Source organism: Coregonus lavaretus (genome assembly GCF_964263955.1).
Source record: "Coregonus lavaretus genome assembly, chromosome: 7".
Lineage (NCBI taxonomy): Eukaryota > Metazoa > Chordata > Actinopteri > Salmoniformes > Salmonidae > Coregonus > Coregonus lavaretus.
The window spans coordinates 27039845-27063389 of NC_139994.1; the positions used below are offsets into that span (position 1 = coordinate 27039845).

Genomic DNA, 23545 nt, shown 5'->3' on the forward strand with positions numbered 1-23545 from the left:
TCCAACCAATCCAACTGTCTTGTTATGTTGTGGTGTGATGGTTTTCAAAGGTGTACAGTCAGGTACAGTCAATGGAACTTGGCAGCAACGGGCAAAATATAAATATTGTAGTCTAATTACCTATACAATTTTAAGAACTAAACAAAATGTCGGGAAGTTGTAGTTATCTTATTCATATTTTTGACAGTTTGCGCGCATTAAGCCTATCCATTTTTCTTGTCAACAGAATAATAAATAACTTAACAAAACATTACATTTTCACATGACACAATTTAACATAAATCCTTCAAATGTGCCTCTATAATAATAATTTCTCCATATGAAAACAAAAATAAAACGTAGCAACTTGGCCAAAACAACATTTTTACTTTCACTTTTAGCAACATTACAGAGAAATAAATATTATTACCAATGTGCACCGTCGAAAGTGTCCCAAAAAGGAACAAAAGTATGACGAAATACATTTTGAATGCGCACATGAATGTTGAATGGCCCGAAAATAATACGAATAATAGGGCTATCTTAAATAAATTCTGCGTCAAAATCCCAGGTGAGATGCAAAGTGCAACAACAGTGCACCTTGGCTTTCTCTATAAGGTGAACGCCAGTCTTTCCTCATGTAACGTGGTCAAACAAGTTTGGTTGGTTGTGTAAACTATATTTGTAGCTAGGCCTACTTCATGCAATATGCGCATAATCTTACCTTTATTCATTGGTATCTTTTATTATTATAATGACGTAAAAGCACAACAGGGGTCCAATAATTATTGGAATAGTCAAATGTGGAATGCATTGTTGAACACACAAGGGCTACTGAGGCGTTCACATTGGTTAATCAAAGCTGTCCTTTATTAATTCATAATTTATTATACTTTCCATAAAAAACAAAAACAAAACATATTTAAAAAGCAGTTCAGTGTGTGTGTGTGTGTGTTTCTGTGTGTGCAAAGATTGAAATGATTGGTCTCTAGTTTAAAATAGAAATAGACTAATGGTTCCAATACCAATAAATTAAAATGTCCAACATATTGGCGATTTACCAATCCATTTGTTGAAAAATAATTTGATAAATTTTATTAAAACAAGGAATTACACTACGATATTCAAAATATCCAAATGTTAATAAATAACTATTTCATATCCAAGCCGATCTGCTTGGGAATTACCACATTTAGATTGACAGTATTTGTTGATTAACAAAACAAAACCACGCGTTCTTTGCTGGATTTGAATGCGTTGTCAGTCACTCCCAGTGGCTAAGAGAATAGAGAGAGAGTCATTATGGGAATGGGTGCTTGCTATAGCTGCACGAACAGTATGAATGCTAATGACAATAATATACTGAACAAAAATATAAACGCAACATGCAACAATTTCAAAGATTTTGCTGAGTTACAGTTCATATAAGGATATCAGTCAATTGAAACAAATTAATTAGGCCCTAATCTATGGATTTCACACGACTGGGCAGAGGTGCAGCCATAGGTGGGCCTGGGAGAGCATAGGCTCACCCACTTGCGAGCCAGGCCCAGCCAATCAGAATGAGTTTTCACCCACAAAAGGGCTTTATTGTGGAGGTCCTGAGCTGGCATGGTTACATGTGTTCTGCGGTTGTGAGGCTGCTTGGATGTACTGCCAAAACAACGTTTGGGGTGGCTTATGGTAAAGAAATTAACATTCAACTGCTCTGGTGGACATTGCTGAAGTCAGCATGCCAATTGCACACTCCCTCAAAACTTGAGACATCTGTGGCATTGTGTTGTGGTGTGACAAAACTTTTTAGAGTGGCCTTTTATTGTCCACAGCACAAGGTCCACCTGTGTAATAATCATGTTGATATGCCACACCTGTCAGGTGGATGGATTATCTTGACAAAGGATAAAATGCTCACTAACAGGGATGTAAACACATTTGTGCACAACATTTGAGAGAAATAAGCTTTTTGTGAGTAAGGAAAATTTCAGCTCATGAAACATGGGACCAGCACTTTACATGTTGCGTTTACAGTATATTTTTGTTTAGTGTACAATAATTTAGATAACTAAGAATTACACCTAAAGAACATAGTAATGGAGCAGTTAGTATTACATGTCCATGTAGTCTCATGATGCTGATATTTGTAAAAGGATGTTGGGATGTTAGTTAATACATGGGTTGTACAGTCAATGGGCATGTTAGTTAATATGGGTTGTATTGTCAATGGGCATGTTAGTTAATATATGGATTGTACTGTCAATGGGCATGTTAGCTAATATGGGTTGTACTGTCAATGGGCAGGCACCAGTAGCCTAGATGGATGCAGGGTGGTATGGCTGAAGGCACCAAATCCGTTAAGTGCACTTTCAAGAATGAGATTGTATTACATACAGTGGGGAAAAAAAGTATTTAGTCAGCCACCAATTGTGCAAGTTCTCCCACTTAAAAAGATGAGAGAGGCCTGTAATTTTCATCATAGGTACACGTCAACTATGACAGACAAAATGAGAAAAAAAATTCCAGAAAATCACATTGTAGGATTTTTAATGCATTTATTTGCAAATTATGGTGGAAAATAAGTATTTGGTCAATAACAAAAGTTTCTCAATACTTTGTTATATACCCTTTGTTGGCAATGACACAGGTCAAACGTTTTCTGTAAGTCTTCACAAGGTTTTCACACACTGTTGCTGGTATTTTGGCCATTCCTCCATGCAGATCTCCTCTAGAGCAGTGATGTTTTGGGGCTGTCGCTGGGCAACACAGACTTTCAACTCCCTCCAAAGATTTTCTATGGGGTTGAGATCTGGAGACTGGCTAGTCCACTCCAGGACCTTGAAATGCTTCTTACAAAGCCACTCCTTCGTATTCCGGGCGGTGTGTTTGGGATCATTGTCATGCTGAAAGACCCAGCCACGTTTCATCTTCAATGCCCTTGCTGATGGAAGGAGGTTTTCACTCAAAATCTCACGATACATGGCCCCATTCATTCTTTCCTTTACACGGATCAGTCGTCCTGGTCCCTTTGCAGAAAAACAGCCCCAAAGCATGATGTTTCCACCCCCATGCTTCACAGTAGGTATGGTGTTCTTTGGATGCAACTTTGTCCTCCAAACACGACAAGTTGAGTTTTTACCCAAAAGTTATATTTTGGTTTCATCTGACCATATGACATTCTCCCAATCCTCTTCTGGATCATCCAAATGCACTCTAGAAAACTTCAGACGGGCCTGGACATGTACTGGCTTAAGCAGGGGGACACGTCTGCCACTGCAGGATTTGAGTCCCTGGCGGCGTAGTGTGTTACTGATGGTAGGCTTTGTTACTTTGGTCCCAGCTCTCTGCAGGTCATTCACTAGGTCCCCCCGTGTGGTTCTGGGATTTTTGCTCACCGTTCTTGTGATCATTTTGACCCCACGGGGTGAGATCTTGCGTGGAGCCCCAGATTGAGGGAGATTATCAGTGGTCTTTTATGTCTTCCATTTCCTAATAATTGCTCCCACAGTTGATTTCTTCAAACCAAGCTGCTTACCTATTGCAGATTCAGTCTTCCCAGCCTGGTGCAGGTCTACAATTTTGTTTCTGGTGTCCTTTGACAGCTCTTTGGTCTTGGCCATAGTGGAGTTTGGAGTGTGACTGTTTGAGGTTGTGGACAGGTGTCTTTTATACTGATAACAAGTTCAAACAGGTGCCATTAATACAGGTAACGAGTGGAGGACAGAGGAGCCTCTTAATGAATAAGTTACAGGTCTGTGAGAGCCAGAAGTCTTGCTTGTTTGTAGGTGACCAAATACTTATTTTCCACCATAATTTGCAAATAAATTCATAAAAAATCCTACAATGTGATTTTCTGGATTTTTCTTTTCTCAATTTGTCTGTCATAGTTGACGTGTACCTATGATGAAAATTACAGGCCTCTCTCATCTTTTTAAGTGGGAGAACTTGCACAGTTGGTGGCTGACTAAATACTTTTTTTCCCCACTGTATATAAACTCAGCAAAAAAAGAAACGTCCCTTTTTCAGGACCCTGTCTTTCAAAGATAATTCGTACAAATCCAAATAACTTCACAGATCTTAATTGTAAAGGGTTTAAACACTGTTTCCCATGCTTGTTCAATGAACCATAAACAATTAATGAACATGCACCTGTGGAACGGTCGTTAAGACACTAACAGCTTACAGACAGTAGCCAATTAAGGTCACAGTTATGAAAACTTAGGACACTAAAGAGGCCTTTCTACTGACTCTGAAAAACACCAAAAGAAAGATGCCCAGGGTCCCTGCTCATCTGCGTGAACGTGCCTTAGGCATGCTGCAAGGAGGCATGAGGACTGCAGATGTGGCCAGGGCAATAAATTGCACTGTCTGTATTGTGAGACATCTAAGACAGCGCTACAGGGAGACAGGACGGACAGCTGATCATCCTCGCAGTGGCAGACCACGTGTAACAACACCTCACAGGATCGGTACATCCGAACATCACACCTGCAGGACAGGTACAGAATGACAACAACAACTGCCCGAGTTACAACAGGATCCCTCCATCAGTGCTCAGACTGTCCGCAATAGGTTGAGAGAGGCTGGACTGAGGGCTTGTAGGCCTGTTGTAAGGCAGGTCCTCACCAGACATCACCGGCAACAACGTTGCCTGTGGGCACAAACCCACCGTCGCTGGACCAGACAGGACTGGCAAAAAGTGCTCCTCACTGACGAGTCACGGTTTTGTTTCACCAGTGGTGATGGTCGGATTCGCGTTTATCGTTGAAGGAATGAGCGTTACACCAAGGCCTGTACTCTGGAGCGGGATCGATTTGGAGGTGGAGGGTCCGTCATGGTCTGGGGCAGTGTGTCACAGCATCATCGGACTGAGCTTGTTGTCATTGCAGGCAATCTCAACGCTGTGCGTTACAGGGAAGACATCCTCCTCCCTCATGTGGTAACCTTCCTGCAGACTCATCCTGACATGACCCTCCAGCATGACAATGCCACCAGCCATACTGCTTGTTCTGTGCGTGATTTCCTGCAAGACAGGAATGTCAGTGTTCTGCCAGTGTTCTGCCATGGCCAGCGAAGAGCCCGGATCTCAATCACATTGAGCACGTCTGGGACCTGGTGGATTGGAGGGTGAGGGCTAGGGCCATTCCCCCCAGAAATGTCTGGGAACTTGCAGGTGCCTTGGTGGAAGAGTGGGGTAACATCTCACAGCAAGAACTGGCAAATCTGGTGCAGTCCATGATGAGGAGGAGATGCACTGCAGTACTTTATGCAGCTGGTGGCCACACCAGATACTGACTGTTACTTTTGATTTTGACACCCCCTTTGTTCAGGGACACATTATTCCATTTCTGTTAGTCACATGTCTGTGGAACTTGTTCAGTTTGTGTCAGTTGTTGAATCTTGCTATGTTCATACAAATATTTACACATGTTAAGTTTGCTGAAAATAAACGCAGTTGACAGTGAGAGGACGTTTCTTTTTATGCTGAGTGTATATATACATTGAGGTAAAAAAGTATTTGATCCCCTGCTGATTTTGTACGTTTGCCCACTGACAAAGAAATGATCAGTCTATAATTTTAATGGTAGGTTTATTTGAACAGTGAGAGACAGAATAACAACCAAAAAATCCAGAAAAACGCATGTCAAAAATGTTATAAATTGATTGCATTTTAATGTTGGAAATAAGTATTTGACCCCCTCTCAATCAGAAAGATTTCTGGCTCCCAGGTGTCTTTTATACAAGTAACGAGCTGAGATTAGGAGCACACTCTTAAAGGGAGTGCTCCTAATCTCAGCTTGTTACCTGTATAAAAGACACCTGTCCACAGAAGCAATCAATCAATCAGATTCCAAACTCTCCACCATGGCCAAGACCAAAGAGCTCTCCAAGGATGTCAGGGACAAGATTGTAGACCTACACAAGGCTGGAATGGGCTACAAGACCATCGCCAAGCAGCTTGGTGAGAAGGTGACAACAGTTGGTGCGATTATACGCAAATGGAAGAAACACAAAAGAACTGTCAATCTCCCTCGGCCTGGGGCTCCATGCAAGATCTCACCTCGTAGAGTTGCAATGATCATTAGAACGGTGAGGAATCAGCCCAGAACTACACGGGAGGATCTTGTCAATGATCTCAAAGCAGCTGGGACCATAGTCACCAAGAAAACAATTGGTAACACACTACGCCGTGAAGGACTGAAATCCTGCAGCGCCCGCAAGGTCCCCCTGCTCAAGAAAGCACATATACAGGGCCGTCTGAAGTTTGCCAATGAACATCTGAATGATTCAGAGGAGAACTGGGTGAAAGTGTTGTGGTCAGATGAGACCAAAATCGAGCTCTTTGGCATCAACTCAACTCGCCGTGTTTGGAGGAGGAGGAATGCTGCCTATGACCCCAAGAACACCATCCCCACCGTCAAACATGGAGGTGGAAACATTATGCTTTGGGGGTGTTTTTCTGCTAAGGGGACAGGACAACTTCACCGCATCAAAGGGACGATGGACGGGGCCATGTACCGTCAAATCTTGGGTGAGAACCTCCTTCCCTCAGCCAGGGCATTGAAAATGGGTTATGGATGGGTATTCCAGCATGACAATGACCCAAAACACACACGGCCAAGGCAACAAAGGAGTGGCTCAAGAAGAAGCACATTAAGGTCCTGGAGTGGCCTAGCCAGTCTCCAGACCTTAATCCCATAGAAAATCTGTGGAGGGAGCTGAAGGTTCGAGTTGCCAAACGTCAGTCTCGAAACCTTAATGACTTGGAGAAGATCTGCAAATAGGAGTGGAACAAAATCCCTCCTGAGATGTTTGCAAACCTGGTGGCCAACTACAACAAATGTCTGACCTCTGTGATTGCCAACAAGGGTTTTGCCACCAAGTACTAAGTCATGTTTTGCAGAGGGGTCAAATACTTATTTCCCTCATTAAAATGCAAATCAATTTATAACATTTTTGACATGCGTTTTTCTGGATTTTGTTGTTGTTATTCTGTCTCTCACTGTTCAAATAAACATACTATTAAAATTATAGAATGATCATGTCTTCGTCAGTGGGCAAACGTACAAAAATAGCAGGGGATCAAATACTTTTTCCCTCACTGTATATATATATATATATATATATATATATATATATATATATATTATATTTTATATATATTTTATATATGTGTATATATGTATGTATATATATTATATTTTATATATATTTTATATATGTGTATATATGTATGTATATATATGTGTATATATATATATATATATATATATATATATATATGTATATATATATATATGTGTATATATATATGTATATATATATGTGTATATACAGTATATATACATGTGTATATATATATATATACAGTGATCCCTCGCCACTTCGCGGTTCACTTATCGCGGATTCGCTATTTCGCGGATTTTCATAATGCATTTTTTTTTTTTTTTTGGTGCATTGTGCTCTGCATTCTGATTCGCTAAAAACTCACTCCCGCTTCTTGTATCAAAACATGCTACGAATTGTGCTATCATTTTGTCGTCTCGTGCAGTTATGTGTACGTACATAAAACAGCTTGGCAAATTTTCATTAAGTTGGCCAAATTATCTTGTAATTTCGAACATCTTCTAAACCCATAATGTCGACGAAACGGCCTACACGTGAGTCACTGTATTTGTATACATGTAATAGTTGCTAATTGTAAAAAAAAAAAAGTTTTCTATTTCGCGGATTTCACTTATCGCGGGTCATTTTCGGAACGTAACCCCCGCGATAAACGAGGGATTACTGTATATATATATATATATATATATATATATATATATATATATATACAGTGCCCTCCACTATTATTGGCACCCCTGTTTAAGATGTGGTCGAGGACTTCCAAAAATTCTCATTTTTTTAAAAACAACATAGAACCCAAATGCAAAAAAAGAGAAAAATCCAACCTTTTATTCAAGTACATTACTTTGGTGTAAAAAAAAAATCACACATTTAGAAAAAAAAAAAACTTGAAATCATGTGTCCCACAATTATTGGCACCCCTGATGTTAATACTTTGTACAACCCCCTTTTGCCAACAAGACAGCACTTAATCTCCTCTTATAACACTTCACAAGATTGGAGAACACAGAGAGAGGGATCTTTGACCATTCTTCTTTGCACAATCTTTCTAGATCATCCAGTGTCCTGGGTCCTCTCTTATGCACTCTCCTCTTTAGCTCGCCCCACAGGTTTTCGATTGGGTTGAGGTCTGGGGACTGAGATGGCCATGGGAGGACCTTGAGTTTGTGACTGCTGAACCATTTTTGTGTAGATTTTGCCACATGTTTTGGATCATTATCCTGCTGAAAGACCCAATGACGACCCATCTTCAGCTTTCTGGCAGAGGCCATCAGGTTTTTATTTAAAATGTCCTGGTAGTTCAAAGCGTTCAAAATGCCATGCACCCTAACAAGGTTCCCAGGGCCTTTGGAAGAGAAACAGGCCCACAGCATCACAGATGCTCCACCATACTTCACGGTGGGCATGAGGTGCTTTTCGGCATACTCATCTTTTGTTTTACGCCAGACCCACTTAGAGTGTTTGTTGCCAAAAAGCTTAATCTTAGTCTCATCTGACCAAAGCACACGATCCCAGTTGAAGTCCCAGTGCCGCTTAGCAAACTCCAGACGTTTACGTTTGTGAGTGTTAGTGAGAAAAGGCTTTTTCCTTGCATGCCTCCCAAACAGCTTGTTGGCATGTAGAGAGCGTCTGATGGTTGTTTTGGAGACTTTGTGACTCCAAGATGCCACTCTTTGATGCAATTCTGTGACAGTGAGCTTAGGACTTTTTTTTACTTCTCTTACCATCCTCCTCACTGTGCGTTGTGGCAAGATAAACTTGGGACCTCTTCCAGCCTTGTTTGTCACTGTTCCAGTTGTTTTAAACTTCTTAATGATTCCTCTGACTGTAGATACGGGCAAGTTAAGGCGAGTGGCTATTTTCTTGTAGCCATTGCCTGACTTATGAAGGTCGACACAAATCTGCCTTACTTGAATGGTGTGTTCTCTTGTCTTTGCCATGTTGACAAATGGGTAAGAGAATTAGGCCTCTGTGTCACGTCATATTTATACCCCAGGGAAACAGGAAGTCATGAATTACATATTAAAAGTTCCTAGATACCCTGACCAACTTTAGCAACTACAGAAAAATATATTTTTTAAAAAATCAATTAAAAATTTCAGCTGAATTGTTAGGGGTGCCAATAATTGTGGGACACATGATTTCAAGTTTTTCTTTTTCTAAATGTGTGATTTTTTTTTACCACCAAAGTAATGTACTTAAATAAAAGGTTGGATTTTGCTCTTTTTTTGCATTTGGGTTCTATGTTGTTTAAAAAAAAATGAGAATTTTTGGAAGTCCTCGACCACATCTTAAACAGGGGTGCCAATAATAGTGGAGGGCACTGTATATGTGTGTGTGTATATATATATATATGTGTGTATATATATGTGTGTGTATATATATTGGTCCTTTAAAAAAATAAAAAATAATACACACACATATATATATGTGTGTGTATATATGTTTTTTTTTTTTTAAGGACCAATTATATTACCTCCATTTGTCAGGATTGGCTCCCTCTCTAGACATGTATTGCTGCCTTGACCTGGAACAGCAGAACTAACATCAGTACTTCCATAGTTTCAACAGCATTCACTGTCTATGTAAGTAATATAAGATAGAATAACAGGCAATACTTTTGAATAACATTACCAGAGTCACTGGAAGTGCTGCTAGCGTCATCCTTTGTCACTGGGAAAAGAGAATATTATCACTCTTTAGTTAGATACAGATATACAGTATTCACTGCTGATCATTGGTCATCTATAGGCATGCATATTCCCAATTGAAATTCAATTAATTAACTGAGAAATCCTCATAACACACAATGGGCAATTTAAAATGTATGAATTTAATTCACTTCCTGATTTTACTGAATCGAAAACTACCCGTTTGGTACATAGAAGATGTGACTTTACATTTCACGTCAGTGTCATAATACTCCTATTCAGTACAGATAATTCATTAGTTAGTTAGAATGAATTTGTCATGTTGTTCCCCACTATGTTCACAGTGTCTAACACAAAATACACGGCCAAGGCAACAAAGGAGTGGCTCAAGAAGAAGCACATTAAGGTCCTGGAGTGGCCTAGCCAGTCTCCAGACCTTAATCCCATAGAAAATCTGTGGAGGGAGCTGAAGGTTCGAGTTGCCAAACGTCAGTCTCGAAACCTTAATGACTTGGAGAAGATCTGCAAATAGGAGTGGAACAAAATCCCTCCTGAGATGTTTGCAAACCTGGTGGCCAACTACAACAAATGTCTGACCTCTGTGATTGCCAACAAGGGTTTTGCCACCAAGTACTAAGTCATGTTTTGCAGAGGGGTCAAATACTTATTTCCCTCATTAAAATGCAAATCAATTTATAACATTTTTGACATGCGTTTTTCTGGATTTTGTTGTTGTTATTCTGTCTCTCACTGTTCAAATAAACCTACCATTAAAATTATAGAATGATCATGTTGTAAGGGATCGGGGGTTGGCAGGGTCTAGACAGAGTCTGACACTTCCCCGATCTACAGAGAGGGGGAGTCATCAGACTCGATCTGGTTCACCTGAGTTCTGAGCACACCTGTCAGTAATTAGTGTAGGATTTAAGGTGTGCTCAGAAGCTCAGTCGGCGCGAGGTATTGTTCCATTGTGACTTGCTAAGCGTTTTGTTCCGAGAGAGAGAGTTTGTTGTTTTTGATTACCTGTGTATCCGACCTGTGCCTTGTTGTTTGACTCCCCGTATTGCTTAATCCTCTGCTTGTCTACCCCAGTGATTACCGTCCTCTGATCCTGTGCCTGTCCCCTCGACTACGACTAAGCCCGCTCCATTGGTACCTCTGCCTGTCTATGCCTGGCCCGGTTTTGACCACAGCCCGCCCGACCACGATTAAGCTATTCCCTTGTCTGTACTCTAATAAAGCATCGCTATTCTGCGATTGGATCTTACCACTCTGTCCGAGTATTCATTACACATGTCTTTGTCAGTGGGCAAACGTACAAAAATAGCAGGGGATCAAATACTTTTTTCCCTCACTGTATATATATATATATATATATATATATATATATATATATATATATATATTATATTTTATATATGTGTATATATATATGTGTATATATATATGTGTATATACAGTATATATGTATATATATATATATATATATATATATATGTGTGTATATATATATATATATATGTGTGTATATATATGTGTGTGTATATATTTTTTTTTTTTTTAAAGGACCAATTATATTACCTCCATTTGTCAGGATTGGCTCCCTCTCTAGACATGCATTGCTGCCTTGACCTGGAACAGCAGAACTAACATCAGTACTTCCATAGTTTCAACAGCATTCACTGTCTATGTATAAGATAGAATAACAAGCAATACTTTTGAATAACATTACCAGAGTCACTGGAAGTGCTGCTAGCGTCATCCTTTGTCACTGGGAAAAGAGAATATTATCACTCTTTAGTTAGATACAGATATACAGTATTCACTGCTGATCATTGGTCATCTATAGGCATGCATATTCCCAATTGAAATTCAATTAATTAACTGAAAAATCCTCATAACACACAATGGGCAATTTAAAATGTATGAATTTAATTCACTTCCTGATTTTACTGAATCGAAAACTACCCGTTTGGTACATAGAAGATGTGACTTTACATTTCACGTCAGTGTCATAATACTCCTATTCAGTACAGATAATTCATTAGTTAGTTAGAATGAATTTGTCATGTTGTTCCCCACTATGTTCACAGTGTCTAACACAAAATACACGGCCAAGGCAACAAAGGAGTGGCTCAAGAAGAAGCACATTAAGGTCCTGGAGTGGCCTAGCCAGTCTCCAGACCTTAATCCCATAGAAAATCTGTGGAGGGAGCTGAAGGTTCGAGTTGCCAAACGTCAGTCTCGAAACCTTAATGACTTGGAGAAGATCTGCAAATAGGAGTGGAACAAAATCCCTCCTGAGATGTTTGCAAACCTGGTGGCCAACTACAACAAATGTCTGACCTCTGTGATTGCCAACAAGGGTTTTGCCACCAAGTACTAAGTCATGTTTTGCAGAGGGGTCAAATACTTATTTCCCTCATTAAAATGCAAATCAATTTATAACATTTTTGACATGCGTTTTTCTGGATTTTGTTGTTGTTATTCTGTCTCTCACTGTTCAAATAAACCTACCATTAAAATTATAGAATGATCATGTTGTAAGGGATCGGGGGTTGGCAGGGTCTAGACAGAGTCTGACACTTCCCCGATCTACAGAGAGGGGGAGTCATCAGACTCGATCTGGTTCACCTGAGTTCTGAGCACACCTGTCAGTAATTAGTGTAGGATTTAAGGTGTGCTCAGAAGCTCAGTCGGCGTGAGGTATTGTTCCATTGTGACTTGCTAAGCGTTTTGTTCCGAGAGAGAGAGTTTGTTGTTTTTGATTACCTGTGTATCCGACCTGTGCCTTGTTGTTTGACTCCCCGTATTGCTTAATCCTCTGCTTGTCTACCCCAGTGATTACCGTCCTCTGATCCTGTGCCTGTGCCCTCGACTACGACTAAGCCCGCTCCATTGGTACCTCTGCCTGTCTATGCCTGGCCCGGTTTTGACCACAGCCCGCCCGACCACGATTAAGCTATTCCCTTGTCTGTACTCTAATAAAGCATCGCTATTCTGCGATTGGATCTTACCACTCTGTCCGAGTATTCATTACACATGTCTTTGTCAGTGGGCAAACGTACAAAAATAGCAGGGGATCAAATACTTTTTTCCCTCACTGTATATATATATATATATATATATATATATATATATATATATATATATATATATATATATATATATATATTATATTTTATATATGTGTATATATATATGTGTATATACAGTATATATGTATATATATATATATATATATATATATATATATATATATATATATGTGTGTATATATATATATATATGTGTGTATATATATGTGTGTGTATATATGTTTTTTTTTTTTAAAGGACCAATTATATTACCTCCATTTGTCAGGATTGGCTCCCTCTCTAGACATGCATTGCTGCCTTGACCTGGAACAGCAGAACTAACATCAGTACTTCCATAGTTTCAACAGCATTCACTGTCTATGTATAAGATAGAATAACAGGCAATACTTTTGAATAACATTACCAGAGTCACTGGAAGTGCTGCTAGCGTCATCCTTTGTCACTGGGAAAAGAGAATATTATCACTCTTTAGTTAGATACAGATATACAGTATTCACTGCTGATCATTGGTCATCTATAGGCATGCATATTCCCAATTGAAATTCAATTAATTAACTGAAAAATCCTCATAACACACAATGGGCAATTTAAAATGTATGAATTTAATTCACTTCCTGATTTTACTGAATCGAAAACTACCCGTTTGGTACATAGAATATGTGACTTTACATTTCACGTCAGTGTCATAATACTCCTATTCAGTACAGATAATTCATTAGTTAGTTAGAATGAATTTGTCATGTTGTTCCCCACTATGTTCACAGTGTCTAACTGCTAGTTATTCTTTAGGTGTTCCCTTCCTTGAGAAACCTTTTATTGACTATGACTCACAGTCCTCCTCTCATTTTACTGTCACACCCTGATCTGTTTCACCTGTCTTGTGCTTGTCTCCACCCCCCTCCAGGTGTCGCCCATTTTCCCCATTATCCCCTGTGCATTTATACCAGTTTTTTCTGTTTGTCTGTTGCCAGTTCGTCTTATCTCATCAAGCCTACCAGCGGTTTTCCCGTACTCCTGCTTTCGCTCTAGTCCCTGTTTTCTAGTTTTCCCTGTTTTGACCATTCTGCCTGCCCTGACCTTGAGCCTGCCTGCCGTTTTGTACCTTAACACACCACCCTGGATTATTGACCTCTGCCTGCCCTGAGACTGCCTGCCATTCTGTACCTTTTGAACTCTGATCTGGACTACTGACCTCTGTCTGCATCTGGGTCTTATCCTGAGGTCTGATATTTACAAGTCTATATACCACATGACTTGTGATAAAGGTGATTAAAGCAACCCTTGCACCGAAAAGCAAACATGACAGGCCCTGTTGTATTGTTCCTTCTTAAACTCACCTTTGAAAACTCCATGAAGGCGTTTTTTAAAATAATACCAGGAATCAATGTTATCAGTCAATCATTCTTAATTGTAATTATAATCTACACTCTGTTGCGTGAAATAAATTGGAGCCTTCTCTGCTTTCAACAACTGTAAAACATAATATGATCTCCAGTCTTCCCAGACATGCTCAATACGGCCTTTCCTTTTTCATTGCCTGAAAGTAACAGAGTCATGTGAACAGAATAACTCTGCAAGTCCATGGTTAAGTCTGTTTGATTAACATTGTGCTTTATACTGATCGGCATTGTCCAAAACAACAAGTAGACAATAATGGGGCCAAACTATTCATCAGTATGTGATTAATAAACATAACTGATGTGTAAAATCAAGGATTAGGGGGCTGTCATTAATTTAATCCTCACAAGTCATAATTAAATCACTACAATTAACACTCATAAGATGGCCCATCATTATACATATCCTTACCAGATCTTTTGTATTGCAATGCTACTGACATACATGTAATTGTTAAAGGAAGGAAGAAAACATAACATTGTATAAGCAGTACCATTTAGAGGTGCCTGGATCCCAGTAAGTGGTAGAGCTCCTGTTTTACCAGCACCTATAACAATGGAGCAAGATGTTAATGCCAAATATGGCAGGTTTGAAATTGTATCAGAAACAGTAGGAAGAAACAGTGGAAACACATGGGAAGAAAAATCAATATATAATACTTCACTTTGTTTGACCTCCTGACTCAAGATTGACTAAAATCATGCACTAATGTGAAAAAAAGGTTGCAACATGCCAACTCTCTTCAGAAAGGACCATAATCACTTCAGTTTATCTCACAGAACAATAACAATACGGAAAAAAACATACTTTATGAAATTCATTCACAATGTGAGAAACTTACATATTTTGCCTTTCTTCCAAAGAGCAAACAGTGTGATAACCACGGTTAACAGGAGGACCACAACAACAACAACAGCACCAATGATAACAACTGTGACTTGGCTACAATCACAGCATTTTCCATCTGCATGGAAGACAAGATAAGAGGACATATTCAGCATTAACAATAACATCTTACACATTGAGCTTGAAAAAACAGTTGACTCACATTTTAATATTCTGCATTCATGACCTCATTAGAGACTCATAAATGTCTGATTTTACCACAATTGATAACCATGCTAATAACTGCTTTGTTGAAAATAGATACAGTACCGGTATATTAAACATAAGGACTACTTTACCCCATTTGACCACAATTGGCTCCTTCAACATTGCATGGTTGACATAACATTCATATGTTTCCTTGTCATCCTCTGGAATCTGCACACTCATCCTGATCTGGTAGGTCTCGTCATCATTGGGTAAGACTCCGTCAGACTGCACTCCATCATGTTTCGTCAATTGGACCCCATTCTTCTTAATATGCATTACCACATCTTTGGGAAAGAAACCTGTGGCCATGCAAGTCAGTCGGATATGTACTGCAATTTTGGCTTTTTTAGCAAAAGCATAGACCTTTGGAGGGGCTAAAGAGGGAATAAACAGAGAACATGAGTGTTTCATGTCTGATCTCACATGTACAAATATGCCTTTTCTGTAATCCACATTTACACTATTTGAAGTTCAGATGACCATTCAAATGTTAGCTTGTTTTTCATAAGTACTCACAGTCAGCTCTACTGAAATCGTTCCCATATGCCATGAATTTGGACAGCCAGTCCACACACTCCTTCTCCAGGTAGCCCTTGGTGTACTGGTTGAGGATCTGCACCCCGTCCCACTTCCTCTTAGTCGGCAGAGCTTGAACGACTGGGGCCACCCACTGCATAGTGGCATCATCAAAGGCCAGGAAGTCGTCACCATCGTAGCTGTATTGGTCAGTGCCCTTTATGAATTTCAATGTGCCGTCACTCTGTTTGGCAACCTCACAGCCATGCTTCCACTGAAGGATATGGACATCTGAGAGGAAAAACAAGTAGAATAGGAGAGGGAATGCCTTACCTATGGTATGGTCAAGTCTTTTTGCATTATACTTAGAAGTGAATCCATTATCTTTTAGATTTAGTAAAATATCTACAGTAGGCTATGTAGAGTGATACAAATGCAGGTGCGGTCCCTCACCAGTGTTGTTGTGCCTCATACGGTCCATCAGGATGTTGACGTTGACTTTGAACCACTGTTCCTTGCTCTTGCGTGACTGGGTGCCTTTTTCCCAGTAGTCTGCTGGCAGCTTGTCTCTCATCCAGTCCTGTTTGGGAATCTTCTTCTTTGCCACACTGTCATAGTAGTCAATCTGTTTGTCATTCATCAGACCCATGGCAGTGAATTCATGGATACCAGGCAATTGTACTGGTTTTGATAGGGCAGTGTAGACGTAACTCAGCGACCATGTCTCTAGTGGTCACAAAGGGGAGCAAATGGGTTAGTCAAAACTCCTGAGTAGAGATGTAAAAGAATTGAGGAAGTGATGGGAATTCAAAAAAAAAAAAGTATGGATAATAGTAAACATAGTAACATCATAGTCATTGTCTTGGTATGACATCTAGGCTACCTAATCAATCAATCCATTATTTTATTGGAACTTTGTATAATTCAATTATGTATTAGACTCATTTGTTGTTTTAAAAGAGACTAAAGAAGACTCAACTGAGACAAAGCACTTTTATGTGACAGTCATACTATACTGAATAGAAATATAAATGCAACAATTTCAAAGATTTGACTGAGTTACAGTTCATATAAGGAAATCAGTCAATCGAAATAAATAAATTAGGCCCTAATCTATGGATTTCACATCACTGAGAATATCAAAATGCATCTGTTGGTCACTGATACCTTTTTTAAAAAGGTAGGGGCGTGGCTCAGAAAACCAGTCAGTATCTGGTGTGACCACCATTTGCCTCATGCAGAACGACACATGTCCTTTGCATAGAGTTGATTAAGCTTTTGATTGTGGTCTGTGGAATGTTGTCCCACTCCTCTTCAATGGCTGTGCAAAGTTGCTGGATATTGGCAGGAACTGCAACACGCTGTCGTACACGTCGATCCAGAGCACCTCAAACATGTCTGGTGAGTATGCAGGCTATGGAAGAACTGGGACATTTTCAGCTTCCAGGAATTGTGTATAGATCCTTGCAACATGTGGCCGTGCATTATCATGCTGAAACATGAGGTGATGGCGGCGGATGAATGGCACGACAATGGGCCTCAGGATCTTGTCACGGTATCTCTGTGCATTCAAATTGCCATCGATAAAATGCAATTGTGTTCGTTGTCCGTAGCTTATGCCTGCCCATACCATAACCCCACCGCCACCATGGGGTGCTCTGTTCACAACGATGACATCAGCAGAACGTCTCGCCCACATGATGCCATACATGGGGTCTGCGATTGTGAGGCCGGTTGGACGTAGTGCCTCATTTTTCTAAAATGACGTTGGAGGCGGCTTTTTGTAGAGAAATTAACATTCAAATCTCTGGCAACAGCTCTGGTGGACAGTCCTGCAGTCAGCATGCCAATTGCACACTCAAAACGTGAGACATCAGTGGCATTGTGTTGTGTGACAAAGCTTTACATTGTAGAGTGGCCTTTTATTGTCCCTAGCACAAAGTCCACCTGTGTAATGATCATGCTGTTTAATCAGCTTCTTGATATGCCACACCTGTACGGTAAATGGATTATCTTGGCAAAGGAGAAATGCTCACTAGCAGGGATGTAAACAAAATTGTGTTAAATTTGAGAGAAATAACCTTTTGTGCATATGGACATTTTCTGGGATATTTTCTTTCAGCTCATGAAACATGGGACCAACACTTTACATGTTGCCTTTATATATTTGTTCAGTGTGTATAGCTTTATCACCTGACACCTGGCAGTTCCAACCAATCAAACTGTCTTTTATGTTGCCAGGTAAAAATGATTTTCTCAGGTGTGCAATCAATGGAACTTGCCAGCAGCAACAAGGAAACATCGCAATATAAAGGCTGACAGAACTAGCCTACCATTAAACAAAAAGTTTGAGTCATCATCAATAACATGAACATTAAAATACAAAATGTATTTTGAAAGTTGGTGAATCATCCTTTTTTAATTATTATTTAAGGAGCAACATATCAAAACATTACATGTACAACATTACAACCGACATAATAGGCTAGTCACTGAAAAGGGCTTTTTAAGTTCATTATTGATTTGAAAAATAACGTAGGCTTGAAAAATAACGTATATGGCTCTGCCAATAAATTTTAATTTTACTTATGACATATTTTCTAGAAGTAAAATCATTCTTACCACTGTTCACTGTTGAAAGTGTCCCAAACAAGAGCAGAACTACGACGAAATACATTTTTAATCCTCACATGTATTGTATATGACCCGAAGATATACAAATATCCTCAATTCTGTGTCAAATTCAGATCCGCCCCACAGTGCTACGACTGTGCACTCTTGGCTTTCTCTAACAAGTAAACTCCTGTGCTGAGCCTGATCATAAAGTGGAACTGGTGTTGGTACAAAGTCCAAACTCTCTTCTTTGATGTGACTGTACTTCATAAGCAATACTCACACCCTTCACTTTTCCAAATTTTGTTACCGTAGAGAGACGTATTTCTAAAATGTCTTAAATTAAATGTTTTGCTCATCAATCTACACACAATACCCAATGATGACAAAGCGAAAACAGTTTTTTTGAAATGTTCGCAAATGTATATACAGTACCAGTATAACGTTTGTACACACCTACTCATTCAAAATGTTATTCTTTATTTTTACATTGTAGAATAATAGTGAAGACATCAAAACTATGAAATAACCCATATGGAATCATATAGTAACCCAAAAAAATGTTACACAAATAAATATATTTATATTTGAGATTCTTCAAAGTAGCCACCCTTTGCCTTGATGACAGCTTTGCACTCTTGGAATTCTCTCAACCAGCTTCATGAGGTAGTCACCTGGAATGCATTTCAATTAACAGGTGTGCCTTGTTAAACGTTAATGTGTGGAATTTCTTTCCTTCTTAATGCATTTGAGACAATCAGTTGTGTTGTGACAAGGTAGGGGTGGTATACAGAAGATAGCCCTATTTGGTAAAATACCAAGTCCATAATATGGGCTATCTTCTTATTATGGCAAGAACAGCTAAAATAAGCAAAGAGAAACAACAGTCCATCATTACTTTAAGACATAACCAGCATGGCTACCACAGCATTCTGCAGCGAAACGCCATCCCTTCTGGTTTGCGCTTAGTGGGACTATCATTTGTTTTTCAACATGACAACAACCCAACACACCTCCAGGCTGTGTAAGGGCTATTTGACCAAGAAGGAGAGTGATGGAGTGCTGCATCACATGACCTGGCCTCCACAATCACCCGACCTCAACCCAATTGAGATGGTTTGGGATGAGTTGGACCGCAGAGCGAAGGAAAAGCAGCCAACAAGTGCTCAGCTTATGTGGGAACTCCTTCAAGGCTGTTGGAAAAGCATTCCAGGTGAAGCTGGTTGAGGTCGGGGGATTGTGGAGGCCAGGTCATCTGATGCAGCACTTCATCTGCCCTTCACTTCAATAGCCCTTACACAGCCTGGAGGTGTGTTGGGTCATTGTCCTGTTGAAAAACAAATGATAGTCCCACTAAGCCCAAACCAGATGGGTTGGCGTTTCGCTGCAGAATGCTGTGGTAACCATGCTGGTTAAGTGTGTCTTGAATTCTAAATAAATCACAGACAGTGTCACCAGCAAAGCACCCCCACACCATAACACCTCCTCCTCCATGCTTTACGTGGGAACTACACATGCGGAGATCATCCGTTCACCCACACCGCGTCTCACAAAGACACACCGGTTTGAACCAAAAATCTCAAATTTGGCCACCAGACCAAAGGACAAATATCCACCGGTCTAATGTCCATTGCTTGTGTTTCTTGGCCCAAGCCTTATTGGTGTCCTTTAGTAGTGGTTTCTTTGCAGCAATTCAACCATGAAGGCCTGATTCCCACAGTCCCCTCTGAACAGTTGATGTTGAGATGTGTCTGTTACTTGAACTCTGTGAAGCATTTACTTGCGCTGCAATTTCTGAGACTGGTAACTCTAATGAACTTATCTTCTGCAGCAGAGGTAACTCTGGGTCTTCCTGTGGCGGTCCTCATGAGAGCCAGTTTCATCATAGCGCTTGATGGTTTTTTGCGACTGCACTTGAAGAAACTTTCAAAGTTCTTGAAATTTTCTGGATTGACTGACCTTCATGTCTTAAAGTAATGATGGGCTGCCGTTTCTCTTTGCTTATTTGAGCTGTTCTTGCCATAATATGGACTTGGTATTTTACCCCCCCTACCTTGTCACAACACAACTGATTGGCTCAAACACATTAAGAAGTAAATAAAATCCACAATTAATTGAAATGCATTCCAGGTGACTACCTCATGAAGCTGGTTGAGAGAATGCCAAGAGTGTGCAAAGCTGTCATCAAGGCAAAGGGTGGCTACTATGACACTCCCGAGTGGCGTAGTGGTCTAAGGCACTGCATCGCAGTGCTAGCTGTGCCACTAGAGATCCTGGTTCGAATCCAGGCTCTGTCATAGCCGGCCGCAACCGGGAGACCAATGGGGCGGCGCACAATTGGCCCAGCGTCGTCTAGGGTAGGGGAGGGAATGGCCGGCAGGGAGGTAGCTCAGTTGTTAGAGCATGGCGTTTGCAACGCCAGGGTTGTGGGTTCGATTCCCACGGGGGGCCAGTATAAAAAAAAATAAAAAAATGTATGCACTAACTGTAAGTCGCTCTGGATAAGAGTGTCTGCTAAATGACGTAAATGTAAATGTAAATGTTATTACAGATTTAAGTAAGGATGGACTGTCGTTTGTCTTTGCTTATTCGAGCTGTTCTTGCCATAATATGGACTTGGTCTTTTACCAAATAGAGCTATCTTCTGAATACCAACCCTACCTTGTCACAACACAACTGATTGGCCCAAACCCATTAAGAAGGAAAGAAATTCCACAAATTAACTTTTAACAAGGCACTTCACCTGCATTCCAGCTGACTACCTCGTGAAGCTGGTTGAGAGAATGACAAGAGTGTGCAAAGCTGTCATCAAGGCAAAGGGTGGCTACTTTGAAGAATCTCAAATATAAAATATATTTTTATATATTTAACACTTTTTTGGTTACTACATGATTCCATATGTGTTATTTCATAGTTTTGATGTCTTCACTATTATTCTACAATGTAGAAAATAGTAAAAATAAAGAAGAACCCTGGAATGAGTAGGTGTTCTAAAACTTTTGACTGGTACTGTAAGTATTCAGACCCTTTACTCAGGACTTTGTTGACGCACCTTTGGCAGCAATTATAGCCTCAAGCTTCCCTGGGTATGAGGCTACAAGCTTGGCACACCTGTAGTTGGGGAGTTTCTCCCATTCTTCTCTGCAGATCCTCTCAAACTCTGTCAGGTTGGATGGGGAGCGCCGCTGCACAGCTATTTTCAGGTCTCTCCAGAGATGGTTAAGTCAGATTTATGTCCGGCACTGGCTGGGCCACTCAAGGACATTCAGAGACTTGTCCCGAAGCCACTCCTGCTCTTGGCTGTGTGCTTAGGGTCATTGTCCTGTTTGAAGGTGAACCTTCGCCCCAGTCTGAGGTCCTGAGCGCTCTGGAGCAGGTTTTCATCAAGGATCTCTCTGTACTTTGCACCGTTCATCTTTCCCTCAATCCTGACTAGTCTCCCAGTCCCTGCCACTGAAAAATATCCCCAGAGCATGATGCACGTGCCAGGTTTCCGACAGACGTGACGCTTGGCATTCAGGCCAAAGAGTTCCGTCTTGGTTTCATCAGACCAGAGAATCTTGTTTCTCATGGTCTGAGAGTCCTTTAGGTGCCTTTTGGCAAACTCCAAGCGAGCTGTCATGTGCCCTTTACTGAGGAGTGGCTTTCGTATGTCCACTCTACCATAAAGGCCTGATTGATGGAGTGCTGCAGAGATGGTCGTACTTCTGGAAGGTTCTCCCATCTCCATAGAGGAACTCTGGAGCTCTTTCAGAGTGACCATCAGGTTCTTGGTCACCTCCCTGACCAAGGCCCTTCTCCCCCGATTGCTCAGTTTGGCCGGGCGGCCAGCTCCAGGAAGAGTCTTGGTGGTTCCAAACTTCTTCCATTTAACAATGATGGAGGCCACTATGCTCTTGGGGACCTTCAATGCTGCAGAAATGTTTTGGTACCCTTCCCCAGATCTGTACCTCGACACAATCCTGTCTCGGAGCTGGAACCAAAAGGGGTTCTCCTATGAGGGCTCTACATGGAACTTTAAAGGGTTCTACCTCGAACCAAAAAGGGTTTTACCTGGAACCCTAAAAAGGGTTCTCCTATGGGGACAGTCGAAGAACCCTTTCGGAACCCTTTTTTCTAAGAGTGAAAATCATAAATTTTTTGGGAAATTTAAACTTTTCTGCTTATAGCAACTGTTATAACAGTAAAACATAATATGTCCTCTACAAGTCCTGAAATTATTTCTTACTTGGTGTGTTGGTCATGTTCAAATTGGTCACTCCATTTCCATTCCTGAAAGTAACAGTCATGTGAACAGAATAACTTTGCAAGTACATGGTTAAGTCTGATTCATTGATGTTGTGCTATTTACTGATCGGTACTGTCCAGAACAACAAGTAGACATTATGGGACCAAACTATTCATCAGTATGGGAACATTATTTGAGGTGTAAAAACATGGATTGGAGAGGCTGTAATTAATGTATTCCTCACAAGACGTTATTAAATCAACCAAATGACAATCATGAGTTGGCCCATCATTAGACACATCCCAACCAGATCATTGGTATTGCTGTGCTACTGCTATACATGTCAGACTTCTAGCGGTAAAATGAATGATATTGCATCAACAGTACCATTTAGATGGGACTGGATCCCAGGAGGTGGTAAAGCTTCTTGTCCCTATAGGATAACCCTTCGAAGAACACTTTTTGGTTCCAGGTAGAACCTAATTGGGTTCCATGTAGAAACCTTTCCACAGAGGGTTCTACATAGAACCAAAATCGGTTCTACCTGGAACCAAAAAGGGTTATCCTAAGGGGGCAGTTTTGGAACCCTTTTTTCTAAGAGTGTACCACATGATTTGTGATAAAGGTGATAAAAGTAAACTTTGCAATTAAAAGCAAACATGACAGGCCTTGTTGTATTGTTCCTTAACTCGCCTTTGGAAAACACCATGAAGCCGTGTTCGCTTAAATGTCAGGAATCAATGTTATAAGCCAATCATTCTTATTTGTAGTTATAATTTTCTCGGAAAATAAATAAATGGAACATTTTCTGCTTATAGCAACTGTTATAACAGTAAAACCTAATA

The 23545-nt window shown here is 40.3% G+C and overlaps 1 protein-coding gene across 1 annotated transcript; it reads right to left on the bottom strand.

Moving 5' to 3' along the window:
* Positions 1-829: 829 nt before the first annotated feature.
* LOC311132025 (H-2 class I histocompatibility antigen, Q10 alpha chain-like) lies at positions 830-18724 on the bottom strand. Its single transcript, XM_084165191.1, has 13 exons — positions 18482-18724; positions 16313-16585; positions 15860-16150; positions 15433-15717; positions 15090-15212; positions 14742-14795; positions 13254-13292; positions 13103-13153; positions 11485-11523; positions 11334-11384; positions 9736-9774; positions 9578-9628; positions 830-1256 (listed from the first exon to the last, which is right to left on the bottom strand). Exons 1-13 carry the CDS (start codon positions 18534-18536, stop codon positions 1240-1242), a joined length of 1368 nt encoding a protein of 455 aa, XP_084021317.1. The 5' UTR covers positions 18537-18724; the 3' UTR covers positions 830-1239.
* Positions 18725-23545: the final 4821 nt, after the last annotated feature.